The sequence below is a fragment of the Salmo salar genome, chromosome 08 (assembly GCF_965601325.2).
Source record: "Salmo salar chromosome 08, fSalSal1, whole genome shotgun sequence".
Classification (NCBI taxonomy): Eukaryota; Metazoa; Chordata; class Actinopteri; order Salmoniformes; family Salmonidae; genus Salmo; species Salmo salar.
In genome coordinates, this window is record NC_138298.1 from 33,751,495 (window position 1) to 33,769,477 (window position 17,983).

Consider the following 17,983-nt stretch of genomic DNA (forward strand, 5'->3'; position numbering starts at 1 on the left):
AATGACAGGTTTTGAATGAAAGACGGTCTGTGTTACAAGCTGACCAGTTAGGAGTTCTGTACTATGAGATGTGAATATGTACCACATAAAAGGTATAATGTTTTAACTCTTCATCGTTGGGAAGGGTCTCATGAGCATTTCACAGTAAAGTCTACACCAGTTGTATTTAACGCATTTTATTTATTTTTATGTATTTAAGACACTGCATCTCAGTGCAAGAGGTGTCACTGAAGTACTTGGTTTGAATCCAGGCTGCATCATATCCGGCTGTGATTGGGAGTCCCACAGTGTGGTGCACAATTGGCCCGGCGTTGCCTGGGTTTGGCTGGGATAGGCCGTCATTGTAAATAAGAATTTGTTCCTAACTGACTTGCGTGGGAGAATTTTCCAGTCATCTGGTGATTCTCAGTAACTATACTGTAAGTAGAAAGAAGAATCGATATAAGTTTAAATATTAGACATGTGTAAACAGAATAAAGGCTGAGCCCATGTGAGTGTACAAAGCTGGATCAACATCAAGTCAACTATTAGACATGTAAAAAACAGAACGTAAGCAGAATCTGTGTGGATGAGGCAAGGTAAACCAACAAGACGTGTCTGGTCTGAGCCATATCTGATCTTGTGAAGGCTACTGGACATACACATGGGTTAATCATACATAGACAACATCGGTCTGAACTTGTGAAGACTTTTGGACAGGAACATTAGCTTATCAGTGATGGGCAACAGTAGGAGTATGCATGTCAAGCCACCAATAGAATCTATGCCCCAATGTCTGAGCCAATAAGAGAATGGAAACTAAGCAAGACAACAAGATTCATAAAGTGGAGTGATGTTATGTAAGGGTCAGACTGTATAAAAGCCAAGTACTAAGAATGAAGAGTCAGTTCTTCTATGGAATTGCTCGGCTTTGTTACTGTTTGTAATAAAGTCTAATTGAAATCACAGGTTCCGGTTCTGGTGAAATATTTGATTCAATATTTCCACAACAGTCCATGTGTATAGACTGCAAGAACTTTGAAATTAAGTTGTTTTCAAGTCATTTTAACAACAACTCAAAAATAAAAATGTTAAACTTTCAACTAAAACAAAACGTATATTGGACCTCGGGTATAGACTTCTTTTCAATTACATTTTGCTAGGTGGGATAGCCCAACGTCAAAACACAGTTTTAATGTGTCCAAATCAATAACCAATATTCAGAAACAGTTTGTGATATTAAAAACCTAAACATAAAATGTACTATCTGTACAAATATCTGCAACAATAATCATATTACTTGTATAATAATCATATTACTTTTTAAACAAGCACCTTTTAAAATTCACAAGCACCAGAAACGCTGTTGTTTTGACAAGTAGCAATAAATCACTGATATCAATTAGGGGGGTGAATCAGGTTTTATGTGCTGTTGAAACTAACACAACTAAAAAAACACATGGAAATGGGAGATATATTTTACCTCACTGGTTAGAGGACAACCTGCAGAAGACAGTCAGCTACATTTTGGAGTGATGCATTTAAATTTAGAGGTCGCTAAACAAAGGAACGCAACACTTATTTGTCATCACTCATCGATATCATGTTGAAATCAATTTATTGAGAGTGGGGAGATGAGGTTGCATGTCCTGTTAAAACTAACAGCTCAAAAACCACATGGAATCTGGGAATAATGTGTACATCACTGGTTAGAGGACAACTTGTAGAAAACATCTAGCTACATTTTGATTCAAGTGGGTCACCAACGTGGTAAGTGTAACAGCTCTTTTTTTGTCACTTTCTGTAATATCATATAAATAGTACTCTTTCAATTCAGAGCCTGGATTTTTCCCCTGATGAGGCTAATATCCATATCATGCTGAAATCAATAGAACAGGGGGCAAACAATTAGGGTTCTACATTGTGACATCATTAAAATACTCCTACTACAATGTTAAAACATTCTACATTGTGACAGTCTACATTAAAATACTCTTACTACAATGTTAAAACATTCTACATTGTAACATCATTAAAATACTCCTACTACAATGTTAAAACATTCTACATTGTGACATCATTAAAATACTCCAGGTACAATGTTAAAGCATTTTACATTGTGACATCATTAAAATACTCCTACTACAATGTTAAAACATTCTACATTGTGACATCATTAAAATACTCCAGGTACAATGTTAAAACATTCTACATTGTGACATAATTTCATTGATATCATGAAACAACTCCTTCATGTATGTATTTTCTGATGTTTGATCAGAGATATTTTATCAGAGTATCTCTTGTCACATTGATCACAGCTATAAGATTTCTCTCCTGTGTGTGTTCTCTGGTGTACAATCAGATGGCTAGATGTAGTAAAACTCTTCCCACATTGACCACAGGTATAAGGTTTCTCTCCTGTGTGTGTTCTCTGGTGTATAATCAGATGGCTAGATGTAGTAAAACTCTTCCCACATTGATCACAGCTATAAGGTTTCTCTCCTGTGTGTGTTCTCTGGTGTGATACCAGGTTGCTTGACTGAGTAAAACTCTTCCCACATTGATCACAGCTATAAGGTTTCTCTCCTGTGTGTTTTCTCTGGTGCGATAACAGGCTGCTTGACTGAGTAAAACTCTTCCCACATTGATCACAGCTATAAGATTTGTCTCCTGTGTGTGTTCTCTGGTGTACAATCCGATGGCTAGATGTAGTAAAACTCTTCCCACATTGATCACAGCTATAAGGTTTCTCTCCAGTGTGAATTCTCATGTGTACTTTTAGTGAATTTGATCTTAAGTAACTCTTCCCACAATCAAAACAGTGGTGAGATTTCTCTCCTGTGTGTACTCGCTGGTGTATTTTAAGTTCTGATGAAGATTTGCAACCTTTCCCACAGTCAGAGCAGCAGTGAGATTTCTTCCCTGTGGGTCTCCGCTGGTGTTTCTTGAGGTGTTTTGATCGGGAGGGACTCTTCTCTGCCTCGTCAGCTTCATGTTGTTGAGGCTCCCCAGAGGATCCACGATAGTCACGTCTCGCTCCTGTGTGAACAACAAAGCCAGACAGATGGTTAAAGGCCCACAACAGCAGAATCCCACTGTAAAAGGTGATGCCAACAGCGTAGCCATGATGTTGTACAACAATTGACGTCTGTAATGAATGTTAACATTTTTAACAATTGTCTTAAGACAGTCAAGTGAGCAACAATAGTCATATTTTGTGTTGTTTTCACATTAGTAGTAACATCGATGATTATAGGCTAGAAATAAGTTATTACAGTTACTGAACCCCTAAGCAGTGTGCCAGGCAACCTTTGGTCACCAATATAGGTCCCTTTCTGTGTTTGCTAAAATAGGCACACGAGGGCAATGCACACGCAATTTGGTTGTAGAAACTCCTCCATGCTAATGAGGAAACCGCTAGTTATACCAATACCATAGACCTACTGTAGGACCCATAACTTCACCTAACAACAACATAGACCTACTGTAGGACCCATACCTTCACCTAACAATAACATAGACCTACTGTAGGACCCATACCTTCACCTAACAATAACATAGACCTACTGTAGGACCCATAACTTCACCTAACAACAACATAGACCTACTGTAGGACCCATAACTTCACCTAACAACAACATAGACCTACTGTAGGACCCATAACTTCACCTAACAACAACATAGACCTACTGTAGGACCCATACCTTCACCTAACAATAACATAGACCTACTGTAGGACCCATAACTTCACCTAACAACAACATAGACCTACTGTAGGACCCATAACTTCACCTAACAACAACATAGACCTACTGTAGGACCCATACCTTCACCTAACAATAACATAGACCTACTGTAGGACCCATACCTTCACCTAACAATAACATAGACCTACTGTAGGACCCATAACTTCACCTAACAACAACATAGACCTACTGTAGGACCCATAACTTCACCTAACAACAACATAGACCTACTGTAGGACCCATAACTTCACCTAACAACAACATAGACCTACTGTAGGACCCATACCTTCACCTAACAATAACATAGACCTACTGTAGGACCCATAACTTCACCTAACAACAACATAGACCTACTGTAGGACCCATAACTTCACCTAACAATAACATAGACCTACTGTAGGACCCATAACTTCACCTAACAACAACATAGACCTACTGTAGGACCCATACCTTCACCTAACAATAACATAGACCTACTGTAGGACCCATAACTTCACCTAACAACAACATAGACCTACTGTAGGACCCATACCTTCACCTAACAACAACATAGACCTACTGTAGGACCCATACCTTCACCTAACAATAACATAGACCTACTGTAGGACCCATAACTTCACCTAATAACAACATAGACCTATTGTAGGACCCATAACTTCACCTAACAACAACATAGACCTACTGTAGGACCCATAACTTCACCTAACAACAACATAGACCTACTGTAGGACCCATACCTTCACCTAACAATAACATAGACCTACTGTAGGACCCATAACTTCACCTAACAATAACATAGACCTACTGTAGGACCCATAACTTCACCTAACAACAACATAGACCTACTGTAGGACCCATACCTTCACCTAACAATAACATAGACCTACTGTAGGACCCATAACTTCACCTAACAACAACATAGACCTACTGTAGGACCCATAACTTCACCTAACAATAACATAGACCTACTGTAGGACCCATAACTTCACCTAACAATAACATAGACCTACTGTAGGACCCATAACTTCACCTAACAATAACATAGACCTACTGTAGGACCCATACCTTCACCTAACAATAACATAGACCTACTGTAGGACCCATAACTTCACCTAACAACAACATAGACCTACTGTAGGACCCATAACTTCACCTAACAATAACATAGACCTACTGTAGGACCCATAACTTCACCTAACAACAACATAGACCTACTGTAGGACTCAGTACTTCACCTAACAACAACATAGACCTACAGAGTAACGAGACCCTACAGTAAATCAAGCAGACAACAACACATTATAAACATCAATTCATTAGGGATGTTGGATCCAACGTCCAACGTCTATAAAGTTAAGGTGACCCAGAACCATTGGATTTACCAAACTCTGAAATTATTTAGGATTTCTGTGCCCATGAAAACAGTTTTCCCAGAGTAATACAAGGAGACACTAATAGTAGTTAGAGTGCATTTCAGAGATCTGAATACAAAACTGTCCGACAGCAAGATCCCGTATTTAAGTTGAAGTTAATCATATGACAAGCGTGATGTTATAACTATAACTAATGTTCCCTGAAGGAGGGAAACTAGGTACAACATACTATTAAATCCACACGTTATGACTATAACTAATGTTCCCTGATGGAGGGAAACTAGGTACAACATACTATTAAATCCACCCCTCGCTGGAAGCCCCACCTTCCACAGGTGATGAGCGTGAGGCTCGGATTTATTCCTTCAATTTAATAACGCTCTTCACCGACCCAGGAAGTGGCAGAGCCAAACAGGTGTTGTACCTCGTTTCCCTCCTTCAGGGAACAGTAGTTATAGTCACAAAGTTACGCTCCCTTTCAGTCGGTCAACTTCGGTACAACATACGATGGGGAAATACAATCATTCCACATGCCGACCCAAACGGACACTAATTGAAACGGCCCATGGCAGATCACCCTGACCAGACCCCGCAAGATACGTCAGTTTTGTCAATTTATTAATTGTCTTTTGTTTGAAACACTCCTGCGAATGTTGAGTAAGGACACACACCCGAATACACATATAGAAGTAGGACTAGTCTACCTGGCCTGCGCGCAAATGTAGGCCTATAAATGTGCCCATTTGGGGATGTCTGATAGTATTTCTGATCGTAAAATATTTCCAGCTCTCGTCCTTTCGATAACCACTCGGCATGAAAGGGAGAAATGATCCAGTGCAAATGTCATAAAATACCTGATTACTTCTTATCCCTTGAACAAATAGTTTACAGCTGTGTCTGTACAACTCACTGGCGTGGGAAACTCTGAGGGCCCAGAATATTTTATACAATGTTGCAAGCTTGCTATCCCGAGTTTTGGGCCGACCCAGGTGATAGTTGATACAATGTTTCATGTTTGTTGTAGACAGGCGTAGCCAATGTGATTTATAGCATATTTATTTTTTATCTGGATATTTTCTAACTGATGGCTGCAATGTTTAAATGTTCTGGCTTTATGTGGGCTATTTTTACATAGTTAGCAATGGAAATAAACATTTATTTTATATTTGTATAATTTTCATTTAGATAGAATATAGATTTACCACAGAATGATGTTGAGATACAAAGACGACTAGAAATAAAATGAAACTGTTCCAGTAAATTGTGAATATGAAAATCCAAACTGGCACCAGATCAGTAGAAATGGTCAGATAAATTGGAAAAGGTTGCCGACTGCTGGTGTAGCCTATTACCAGAAACTATAGGAGCATAACGACTGCTGGTGTAGCCTATTACCAGAAACTATAGGAGCATAACGTCTGCTGGTGTAGCCTATTACCAGAAACTATAGGAGCATAACGTCTGCTGGTGTAGCCTATTACCAGAAACTATAGGAGCATAACGACTGCTGGTGTAGCCTATTACCAGAAACTATAGGAGCATAACGACTGCTGGTGTAGCCTATTACCAGAAACTATAGGAGCATAACGACTGCTGGTGTAGCCTATTACCAGAAACTATAGGAGCATAACGTCTGCTGGTGTAGCCTATTACCAGAAACTATAGGAGCATAACGACTGCTGGTGTAGCCTATTACCAGAAACTATAGGAGCATAACGTCTGCTGGTGTAGCCTATTACCAGAAACTATAGGAGCATAACGTCTGCTGGTGTAGCCTATTACCAGAAACTATAGGAGCATAACGACTGCTGGTGTAGCCTATTACCAGAAACTATAGGAGCATAACGTCAGAATTTATGAAGGCCAGCAGCAGCGGGAGGAGTAGGCTAAGGAAGAGTTTTTTTTCTTCTGGTTAGGCTATCTTGATCTCTGGCTCCCTCGAGTCATTTGTGTGTCTTAATTATTTAATCAAACAGCTTGCTTAAAGCATCAGACCAGTTCAGTACATAGCTGATTTTATTAAAACACATGGGGTGTGTATATTTATGGGAAAATACACATTATAACATTTCAACCAATCGATTGCTTAGAAAGGAAACACGACTCTTGGTTGACCAAGATTAGTATTTGATTTTCTCCTGTCGGGGACAGTCCTAGAACATATACAGCAACACCTCCCCCATTGGCATTCCTGTCTTTTATGTAGATGTTATATCCCTGTATCGCTCCTGCTGTATCAAAGGAATTATCTAAGTGAGTTTCAGAGGTGGCCAGTATATGACTGTTATCCGATGTCAACAAGTTATTGATTTCATGAACCTTATTTCTAAGGCTACATATATTAATAAGGGCCATTCCTTTCCCTTTCCTGGGCAGCTGACTGAGAAAACAAATACAAATGAAAACATTGTTTGGCTAATAGTCAGTCATTTTAAAGAACTGATTGGGTCTCTACTTGACACCAACAAACACCCCATAATATCTGGCCCTCTGCCCTTCCTAAATTGTGGCATTGAACAGTTCAGCAGACGTTTAGCCCTCCATAACTGGCTAGGAGACTATTGCAGCTCTGAGGGTGTAACATTTATTGACAGGAGAGAGCGAGATGACTCAAGGACTAAACTATATAAAGTGGCATTATACGCCCCGGAGTTGTTCATCACATTTAACAAACCAAACATTGAAATACCCTTATAGAAGGTAAAGTAAAAAACCAAACCAGTCCGCGCATCAATACTGGTATATGGTAAAATACAGTATACTGCCCAGCCCCAAGCCTAGGTTAAAACTATCATGTTGACCTTATGGATGGCCAGTCCTCGTATTCATAGTGTAGTGAATTCGGGGGTAGCCCTGAGATGAACTCAAACCTGGGTCCAGCGACTGTCAAGCCAACACCTTATAACTGTTACGCCAAGATGTCTGAACTTCTTGACGAGGTCGCTAGCTTTTGGGTTAAGGTTGCTACAATAGCTTTCTCTATGAATTTGAGAGTGGTTAGATTTCTCCAGCCCCCATCCCTCAGCTGTTTACCAAACCAAGTCTCAGGGCAGCCATTTTGTTGCTGTTTAAATCCTAGGTTGCCCCTTTAAAAAAGCCAAATCAATCAACCAACCAATCTGCAGTTGAAACAATAACAAAGATGTCATTCCACCACTGTTTTGGTAATAAGATGATGGATGGGGCTGGAGAAATTTAACAACTCTAAAAGTCATAGACAGACCTATGGATGCAAGGACTGACCATCCATGATATCAACATTATAGTTTTAACCATGTTGAGGCTATACAGTGTTGATTTACATTGTTTCTAAACATTGGCTTAAAAAAAGCTTATTTGGGGTTCTGATGTGGTACAACAAAGTTCATGAGGCATGTGATATATTCTTCAAGAATCAATGGCTATAAATAAATAATATAAATGTAGCAATTGGCATATTTCCCCTTTAACACCACACATCAGTTGAACAACTGCAGAGTTTGTTCTTCTGTTTTTAAGACAGTACTTACTAGTGTTAATCAGGTCCCGGTTTCTCAAAACCATCTTACTGCTAAGTTCCCCGTCAGAACCATAGGATGCCTTAAGATGCGTTTGGGAAACCGGGCCCAGATGTCCAGTTTCCTCCTCCTCCATTTTCGATGTGACAGTCATCTCCTCCTCTTTCACCCCAAAAACTGCATCCTCCTCTCTCTCTGCCTCCTCTTCTTTTACTGTAACAGCCTCCTCCTCTTTCAATCTGAACGAGTCTTCCTTTTCTTTCACTGAAACGTCTTTCTCTTCTTCTTTCACGGTAACACCTTCACCCTCTACTTGTTTTTGTATTGTAACATCCTTCTCTTCCTCCTCCTCCTTCACTAGAGCTTCTTTATCCGTCCAGCAGTCCTCCTCTTCTTTAGCAGGAGGAGAGTAGCTTAGTGAACTCATGGTCGGGGATGTTCGCTAGCTAGCTTTAGCGACTAGCCTAGTTCTAAGATAATTTAGCAAACCAGCTAGCTGACAAACAACGTAAATATATAATTAAATGGGCCAACAAGTACATACGACAGAAGTGTGTTTAATACACAGCGACTAAAATACACCAAAACAGTGTAAAGAGCGTGAATGTTGTAGCTATGTTTGCTAGAAAGCTACCGAGGTGTCTGACTAGCTGTTGTTGTTGAAGGAGCGTCCCGTCCACTAGATTATACGTCACACTGGCAGCATCGCCTGAACCTAAAAGACGCACATCGCCATCTGCTGACTGGAGTGGGTAGCAGTTGAGGAACCAAAAGTTAACTTTCATATATTTCAAAAAAGTTGATTATTATATTAAGTCGTTCAAAGAGAAGCATGTGTTGATCGTTTTAAATTATCACTCTTTAAAAATGAATCAAACTTTAGACCCACTACATATTTGCATTGAACCATACTTCTGACATGGATCATTTTGACCCCAGAGACATATCTTTTATCATAGCCAAAATGTGGTTTATTCAATTCTTCCAATTTGTTCAACTTCAACTTGTTCTTAATACATCTAAATCATGGTTTAGTGTTTCTGTATCAATATGGACTTTAAACAAATTCAAATCCTTTGGAGTAATTTTGACTCCAGCCAAAAGCACCTTGGATAAATAGGACGTTTATTTCAAATCAAAATCAAATCACATTTTATTGGTCACATACACGTGTTTAGCAAATGTTATTGCGGGTGTAGCAAAATGCTTGTGTTTCTAGCTCCGACAGTGCAGTAATATCTAACAAGTAATATCTAACAATTTCACAACATATACCCAATACACACAAATCTAAGTATTTGAATCTAGGTTTCTCTGTAGACATGATCCATCCCAACAGAGGGTGGAGGGGCACCTGTATCAGTGGTTTTGACCAGATAGACACCTGCAGACACACAGTATAGTGCCTCCTATGTACTCTCCTAAGATTGGACTTTTCTATACCACGTATCACGTGACTGTGTACAAAACTGCCAATGGTAGAAAACTTTGCCAGCGGTAGAAAACTCTGCCAGTGGTAGACAGTGCATTCGTTAAGTATTCAGACCCATTCACTTTTTCCACATTTAGTTACGTTACAGCCTCATTCTAAAATGGAATAATATTTTTTCCCCTCATCAATCAACACACAATACCCCATAATAACAAATAAAAAACAGATTTTTATACACTTTTGCACATGTATTTACATAAGTATTCAGACTTTGCTATGAGACTCGAAATTGAGCTCAGATGCATCCTGATTCCATTGATCATCCTTGAGATGTTTCTACAACTTGATTGGAGTCCACCTGTGGTAAATGCAATTAATTAGACATGATTTGGAAAGGCACACACCTGTCTATATAAGGTCCCACAGTTTACAGTGCATGTCAGAGCAAAAACCAAGCCATGAGGTCAAAGGAATTGTCCGTAGAGCTCTGAGACAGGATTGTGTGGAGGTAAAGATCTGGGGAAAGGTACCAAAAAATGTCTGCAGCATTTACGGTCCCCAAGAACACAATGGCCTCCATCATTGTTAAATGGAAGAAGTTTGTAACCACCAATACTCTTTCTAGAGCAGGGATTTGTAGTCTTGCATGTCGTCTACTTTGATGCTAATTAGCATTTTCGAATCCGAGAGTAAAGAGAGACAAATATATTGATAAAAGTATTTGTATTTATTATGGATCCCCATTAGTACCTGCCAAGGAAGCAGCTACTCTTCCTGGGGTTTATTATGGATCCCCATTAGTTCCTGCCAAGGCAGCAGCTACTCTTCCTGGGGTGTATTATGGATCCCCTTTAGTTCCTGCCAAGGCAGCAGCTACTCTTCCTGGGGTTTATTATGGATCCCCATTAGTTCCTGCCAAGGCAGCAGCTACTCTTCCTGGGGTTTATTATGGATCCCCATTAGTTCCTGCCAAGGCAGCAGCTACTCTTCCTGGGGTTTATTATGGATCCCCATTAGTTCCTGCCAAGGCATCAGCTACTCTTCCTGGGGTCCAGCAAAAATAAAGGCAGTTAAACCATTTTAAAAACATTACAATAAATTCACAACACACTGTGTGTCCTCAGTCACCTTGTCCTAGAGATATTTACATGGTTATCAAAACGTCACACCAGGGTAAGCCTAAACAAAACACAGCCCTATGGGAAAAATGAATGGTGGAAAAACGATGTGAACCATCTCCCTGTTTGACCTCTAGTTTTTATGGATATTATGACTCTACAGAGCCCCACAGTGGACATGTCAAAATATGTTCCATTGATAAAGCACACTTTATTTAACCTCAATGTCATCTTGTTTTTACATGGCATTGTAGATGTTAGCGGTATATAGTATGTATTTTGGATGTTTTCAGTGTGTTTTTAACCCTTTCAGACAATGGGTTAATCGCAATAAAAAAAATAGTGCACTAACATTACACAAAGTGAACTGAAGTCTGACAGCCCAAACAAAAACACAAATTATCAGTCAAAAACACAAGTCAGAACACAGCCTCTCGATTCTCTCATGTGTTTTCAGGTTCTCTGACTGGGAAAATGTCTTTCCACAATGAGAGCAGTGGTATGTCTCCTCCTGTGTATTTGTGTGTATTCTTTCATGCTCTTTCAGGTACCTTAACCGGGTAAATCTCTCTCCACACTGGGAGCAGCGGTACATCTTCTTACCTGTGTGTGTCCTCTCATGCTTGTTCAGGTTTCCTACCTGGCCAAAACTCTTTCCACACTGGGAACATTGGAAAAGCTTTTCCCCTGTGTGTCCCCTCTCATGGTTTTGCAGGCTCCCTAACTGGGTAAACGTCATTCCACATTGGGAACAGTGGTAAGGCTTCTCTCCAGTGTGTATTCTCTTATGTATTCTCAGGCTCCCTAACTGAGTAAAACTCTTTCCACACTGGGAGCAGTGATGTCGGCCTGCTGGTTTGGACGTCTCGGGGTCTGGTTTCCCTGAAGGACTCTTCCTGCTGTCAGAAGGAGAGTCTGGTCTCTCTCCTGTCAAAGACAAACAGATTATTTAATTAAACAGAGACCTGAATGAAACCTCCACATGATAAAACTTCCTATGACGTATAATCTAGACTAGATCCCTCAATCACCTGAAGTCAGTTTACAGAAGTATTATTAAGGCGACTGCAAAATGCAGGTCTCTGTGTGGTTCTTAGTCAGAGACTCTGTCAGTCAGTATGGTCAGGTGGAGTTGAGGAGTCTGGTTGCCTTTTACAAGGAGCATTGACTAAGGCATAATTACACCAGAGGAAGTCATGTCAGAGTACTCCCAGTACAGAGATTTGCCCAGGGCCCATCAGCTGGCCCAATGAGACATTTTCCTCAATGTCCTGCAGTCAGGTGTTTACTAGGATAATGTTACCAATGTCATAAACGTGAGCTGTATATTTTGGTAAAATCACAACACATAATTGAAAGAAACAAATTTGCTCAAGGCACATTATACATAATTGAATGAACCATGAATAAATAATTTGTTCATGTTATGAAAGAATTAAGCATAAACAAATATTTTTCTTTAGAGAGCCAGATTCAGGTGACGGAGGTCTCCTTGGTGCTTCCTGTCTCCACTGACTGAGATCTCCTTGGTGCTTCCTGTCTCCACTGACTGAGATCTCCTTGGTGCTTCCTGTCTCCACTGACTGAGATCTCCTTGGTGCTTCCTGTCTCCACTGACTGAGGTCTCCTTGGTGCTTCCTGTCTCCACTGACGGAGGTCTCCTTGGTGCTTCCTGTCTCCACTGACGGAGGTCTACTTGGTGCTTCCTGTCTCCACTGACGGAGGTCTCCTTGGTGCTTCCTGTCTCCACTGACGGAGGTCTACTTGGTGCTTCCTGTCTCCACTGACAGAGGTCTACTTGGTGCTTCCTGTCTCCAGTGAGTCAGAAGTTTACATACACTAAGTTGACTGTACCTTTAAACAGCTTGGAAAATTCCAGAAAATGTCATGGCTTTAGAAGCTTCTGATAGGTTAATTGACATAATTTGAGTCAATTGGAGGTGTACCTGTGGATGTATTTCAAGGCCTACCTTCAAACTCAGTGCCTCTTTGCTTGACATCATGGGAAAATCAAAAGAAATCAGCCAAAACCTCCGTTTTTTTTTTTTGACTTCCACAAGTCTGGTTCATCCTTGGGAGGAATTTACAAATTCCTGAGGGTACCACGTTCATCTGTATAAACAATAGTATGCAAGTATAAACACCGTGGGACCACGCAGCCGTCATACCGCTTTGGAAGGAGACGTACTTTGGTGCGAAAAGCGCAAATCAATCCCAGAAAACCAGCAAAGGACCTTGTGAAGATGCTGGAGGAAACAGGTACAAAAGTAGCTATATCCACAGTAAAACGAGTCCTATATTGACATAACCTGAAAGGCCACTCAGCAAGGAGGAGCCACTGCTCCAAAACCTCCATAAAAAAAGCCAGACTACGGTTTGCAACTGCACATGGGGACAAATATACTTTTTCAAGAAATGTCCTCTAGTCTGATGAAACAAAAATAGAACTGTTTGGCCATAATGACCATCATTATGTTTGGAGGAAAAAGGGGGAGGCTTGCAAGCCGAGGAACACCATCCCAACCTTGAAGTACGGGGGTGGCAGCATGATGTTGTGGGGGTGCTTTGCTGCAGGAGGGACTGGTGCACTTCACAACATAGATGGCATCATGAGGGTGGAAAAGTATGTGGATATATTGAAGCAACATCAAGACATCAGTCAGGAAGTAAAAGCTTGGTTGCAAATGGGTCTTCCAAATGGACAATGACCCCAAGCATACTTCCAAAGTTCAGGAAAAATGGCTTAAGGAAAACAAAGTCAAGGTATTGGAGTGGCCATCACAAAGCCCTGACCTCAATCCTATAGAACATTTGTGGGCAGAAGTGAAAACGCGAGTGCGAGCAAGGAGGCCTACAAACCTGATTAAGTTACACCAGCTCTGTCAGGAGGAATGGGCCAAAATTCACCCAACTTATTGTGGGAAGCTTGTGGAAGGCTACCCGAAACATTTGACCCAAGTTAAACAATTTAGAGGCAATGCTACCAAATACTAATTGAGTGTATGTAAACTTCTGACCCACTGGGAATGTTTTGAAAGAAATAAAAGCTGAAAAAAAAATTCTCTCTACTATTATTTTGACATTTGACATTCTTAAAATAAAGTGGTGATCCTAACTGACCTAAGACAGTGAATTTTTACTAAGATTAAATGTCAGGAATTGTGAAAAACTGAGTTTAAACGTATTTGGCTAAGGTGTATGTAAACTTCCGACATCAACTGTATCTGTCCGCCTACCTGCTAGGATGATATACAGGAAAGTGTCTGTCCGCCTGCCTGCTAGGATGATATACAGGAAAGTGTCTGTCCACCTGCCTGCTAGGATGATATACAGGAAAGTCTGACTTCCTTAATAAATCCTATAGATACTGTTCATAATCTAGTCATACACCATGTCTGACTTCCTTAATAAGTCCTATAGATACTGTCCACTGTTTCAGAGTAGGAGTGGCCATGACCCTTCCAAATTGTAAGGATTACGCTAGCTGCTGTAACCACAGCAACATTTATTTCGGTGACAGAATTATAGAGTAACTTTGGAATACGCTAGATACACTACATGACCGAACGTATGTGGACACCTGCTTGTCGAACATCTTATTCCAAGATCATGTTAATTCAAAAGGGGACTGGTCCCCCCTTTGCTGCTATAACAGCCTCCACTCTTCTGGGAAGGCTTTCCACTAGATGTTGGAACATTGCTGCGGGTACTTGCTTCCATTCAGCCACAAGAGCATTAGTGAGGTCAGGCACTGATGTTGGGTGATTAGGCCTGGCTCGCAGTTGGCGTTCCAATTCATCCCAAAGGTGTTCGATGGGGTTGAGGTCAGGGCTCTGTGCAGGCCAGTTAAGTTCTTCTACACCGATCTCAACAAACCATTTCTGTATGGACCTAGGTCCAGGGGCATTGTCATGCTGAAACACAAAGGGCCTTCCCCAAAATGTTGCCACAAAGTTGGAAGCACAGAATGGTCTAGAATGTCATTGTATGCTGTAGCGTTTACACCACTCCAGCGTACGCTTGGCACTCTAGCAATGATAAAGTACTTTATGATAACGCGAAAATTAAATAAACGATTTGGTATCATTTTTATTATGGAAGATTGAATAAGTTTGCTTCAAACGGTTAGCTTGGAATGATTTGTAGTCATCGTCTCGACTATCTGTGCATGAGAGTCCATTCAACTCAGTTTCCATACCTGAAAAAACGCCATTCCGTAAAGTGTATTCACGCACGCAAATTCAGGAAGAAACTGAAGAGCAGATGGCCTGACCGCGTTTTGCGACTGTCGGCACACTTGACCGCAGTCAACAGTGGGCTCGGAATCGCCTCCAGTTTAGTACGATGGAATTGCAGTATTGAATGAAGACAAGTCCATTCCGTGAGACATTTAAGTTGTGATTTTGCGTGCAAATCCATTGTTAAAGTTTTGTTGTTGGCCAGCTTGTTGATGGTATTCACATCTTACAGTGTAGCTTTATCAATTCCTACATTAAAACGGCATTTAAGATCAGAACTAGAATAGAATGCCGTTTAAAACCACGCATCAGTAAAACAACTATTTTCAAGACAGGACTTACTGGTGTTACTCAGATCTTCTGTCTCCTCTTCTTCCCTCTCCTCCTCCTTCAAAATGACAGTTATCTCTCCTTCATTCACTCCAAAAAAAGTATAATCGTTTTCTTCCTCTTCTTTCTCTGTAACAGCCTCTCCCTCTACTTCTTCATTTACTGTGACATCCTCCTCTTCATTCTCCTCTTTCACGACAACGTTCAGCCAAATACCTTCTTTCTCCTTCCAGCAGACCTCTTTTTTAGCAGGAGGGCAGTAGCTTGGTGAGCTCATGGTCGGGGATGTTAGCCAGCTAACCTAGCTAGTTAGCGACTAGCCTAGTGACAGGCTCATTTATCAAGCTAGCTACCGTTACCTGACTAAACGGAAATATCACACTAAATGGGGAAACTAGTTAAAAGACAGAATTATGTTCCAAATACAGAGGCAAATATACACCGAAGCAGTCTGAACAGCTTGAATGTTTCGGCTAGGAAGCTACCGAGGTGGCTGACTAGATGTTGTTGAAGAAGCGTCCCGTCCACTACATTATACGTCACGCTGAAAGCATCGCCTGAAAAACACATATCGCCATCTGTTGACTGGAGTGGTTAACGCAGATAAATGTTTCTTTTATTTCCAGACAAAAAGTGCATTTTTACATTTCTTTCATTAAATAATAATATAATAGTCAGACAACTGCAGATTTGTAATAAGTATGAATTTAAAACCTACTTCTACATTCTACCAACACAACAGATGTTTCTACTACAGTGAATATTAACCAATGAGGTGGGTCTTTCCACATTCTACCAACCCAACAGATGTTTCTACTACAGTGAATATTAACCAATGAGGTGGGTCTTTACACATTCTACCAACACAACAGATGTTCCTACTACAGTGAATATTAACCAATGAGGTGGGTCTTTCCACATTCTACCAACACAGATGTTTCTACTACAGTGACCTTCTCTTTGTATTTGTCTCGACCCCCTCTTTGGCCTCTCTTACTTCCCTCAGATCTGCTAGCCCCCACCCTACGAGGTTCTGTTTGGTGGCACGATTTATCTCGGGACGAATTCCACTGAGGAAAGCAATTTTTAATTCCTGATAATACGGGGCATCAAATCCATCCACTAACGGGGGTTCTATTAACCCACTATTAGCGTTGGACACGTCCTTTAATCTCTCTGTGTATTGGTTTATAGTCTTATGAAATGTCCAAGGGTTTAAAAAAAAATATCATGTATATCACCACAATTCTGTCGCAATTATTAATTTCCGCTCCTTATAATTCATTAGATTTAGGTAACTGCCTTTTCCATGATTCCGTCATTCAAATACAACTCCCATTCTCTATAAATCCTTAAAACAGGCCATTCAGACCACAAACAACGTACTTTATCGACTCTGTCTTTCTATTTAAACTAAACAAGCTATCAAAACAAACACTAACAACCGTATGGTTCCAGTCATAACATAACAAGAATTAAATTTTAGTCCCATGGTGCATGGGCTGGGAACCGAACCCGGGCCCCCTGCATGGTAGGCAAGAATTCTACCACTGAACCACTATTGTTCATGTTTACAATTTCAGTAGTTGTGTTCTACTCGGTCACAATGTTTACAGGGTGTTTTACAGTCTCTGGCGAAATGTCCTGTTCTATCGCAACTAAAACACATCTTCTCTCTGTCTTTGTCAGCGCGTCTCCCTGTTTTTCCCCTTCTGTCTACAGTGTCTCTATCCACTTTTCTCAATAAGTTTGCTAAATCCTGTTCTCCTCTCTGTCTATCCCTAAACTGTCTCTGTCTACGGTTCCTTGGTGGGGCCTTACAATCCTCTGCCATGTTTCTGTGTCTCTTCCTCTCTACCTCCCTTGTTACCCAAATCATTGTTAGCAACGCCCTTATCCCTGGCCCCCTCCGCTCTCTTCCTAGCTTCTGCCAGCCAAACACGAGCGGTGTCAAGGCCCTCTGTGCGCTGCTTGTCTGTCTTATCCCCACAGACCCTATGTATTTGTTTCACCAGTGATTCCAATCTAACAACATTTAAACATCCATCAAAATCATACTTCTTCCTCCATTTCGGCCCAAAATAAATGTTCCTTTTATCTTTTCCCAGCATAAAACGTTCATCTCCCGTCAATACCGGGATTTCCTTAGAGGATTTACTACCCATGTTGTTAAAGGAACCAATCTCGAGTTTTAGAAATATTATTTGTAAGAACCATGAACTATCTTTTATTCATATGTGCTTTAATTTATACAACTTCGAACCAAA

General features: G+C 40.6%; 1 protein-coding gene and 1 long non-coding RNA gene across 2 annotated transcripts; both read right to left on the reverse strand.

The window, feature by feature from the left end:
- Positions 1-1,580: 1,580 nt before the first annotated feature.
- LOC145881539 (uncharacterized) lies at positions 1,581-9,324 on the reverse strand. The gene is made up of 2 exons (XM_082978615.1): positions 8,611-9,324; positions 1,581-3,021 (listed from the first exon to the last, which is right to left on the reverse strand). The coding sequence occupies exons 1-2, from the start codon at positions 9,023-9,025 to the stop codon at positions 2,231-2,233; spliced, it is 1,206 nt and encodes a 401-aa protein (XP_082834741.1). The 5' UTR covers positions 9,026-9,324; the 3' UTR covers positions 1,581-2,230.
- A 378-nt stretch (positions 9,325-9,702) lies between these two features.
- Positions 9,703-16,300, reverse strand: LOC145881541 (uncharacterized). Its single transcript, XR_014393102.1, has 2 exons — positions 15,729-16,300; positions 9,703-12,075 (listed from the first exon to the last, which is right to left on the reverse strand). It is a non-coding gene; the product is annotated as an uncharacterized LOC145881541 (long non-coding RNA).
- Positions 16,301-17,983: the final 1,683 nt, after the last annotated feature.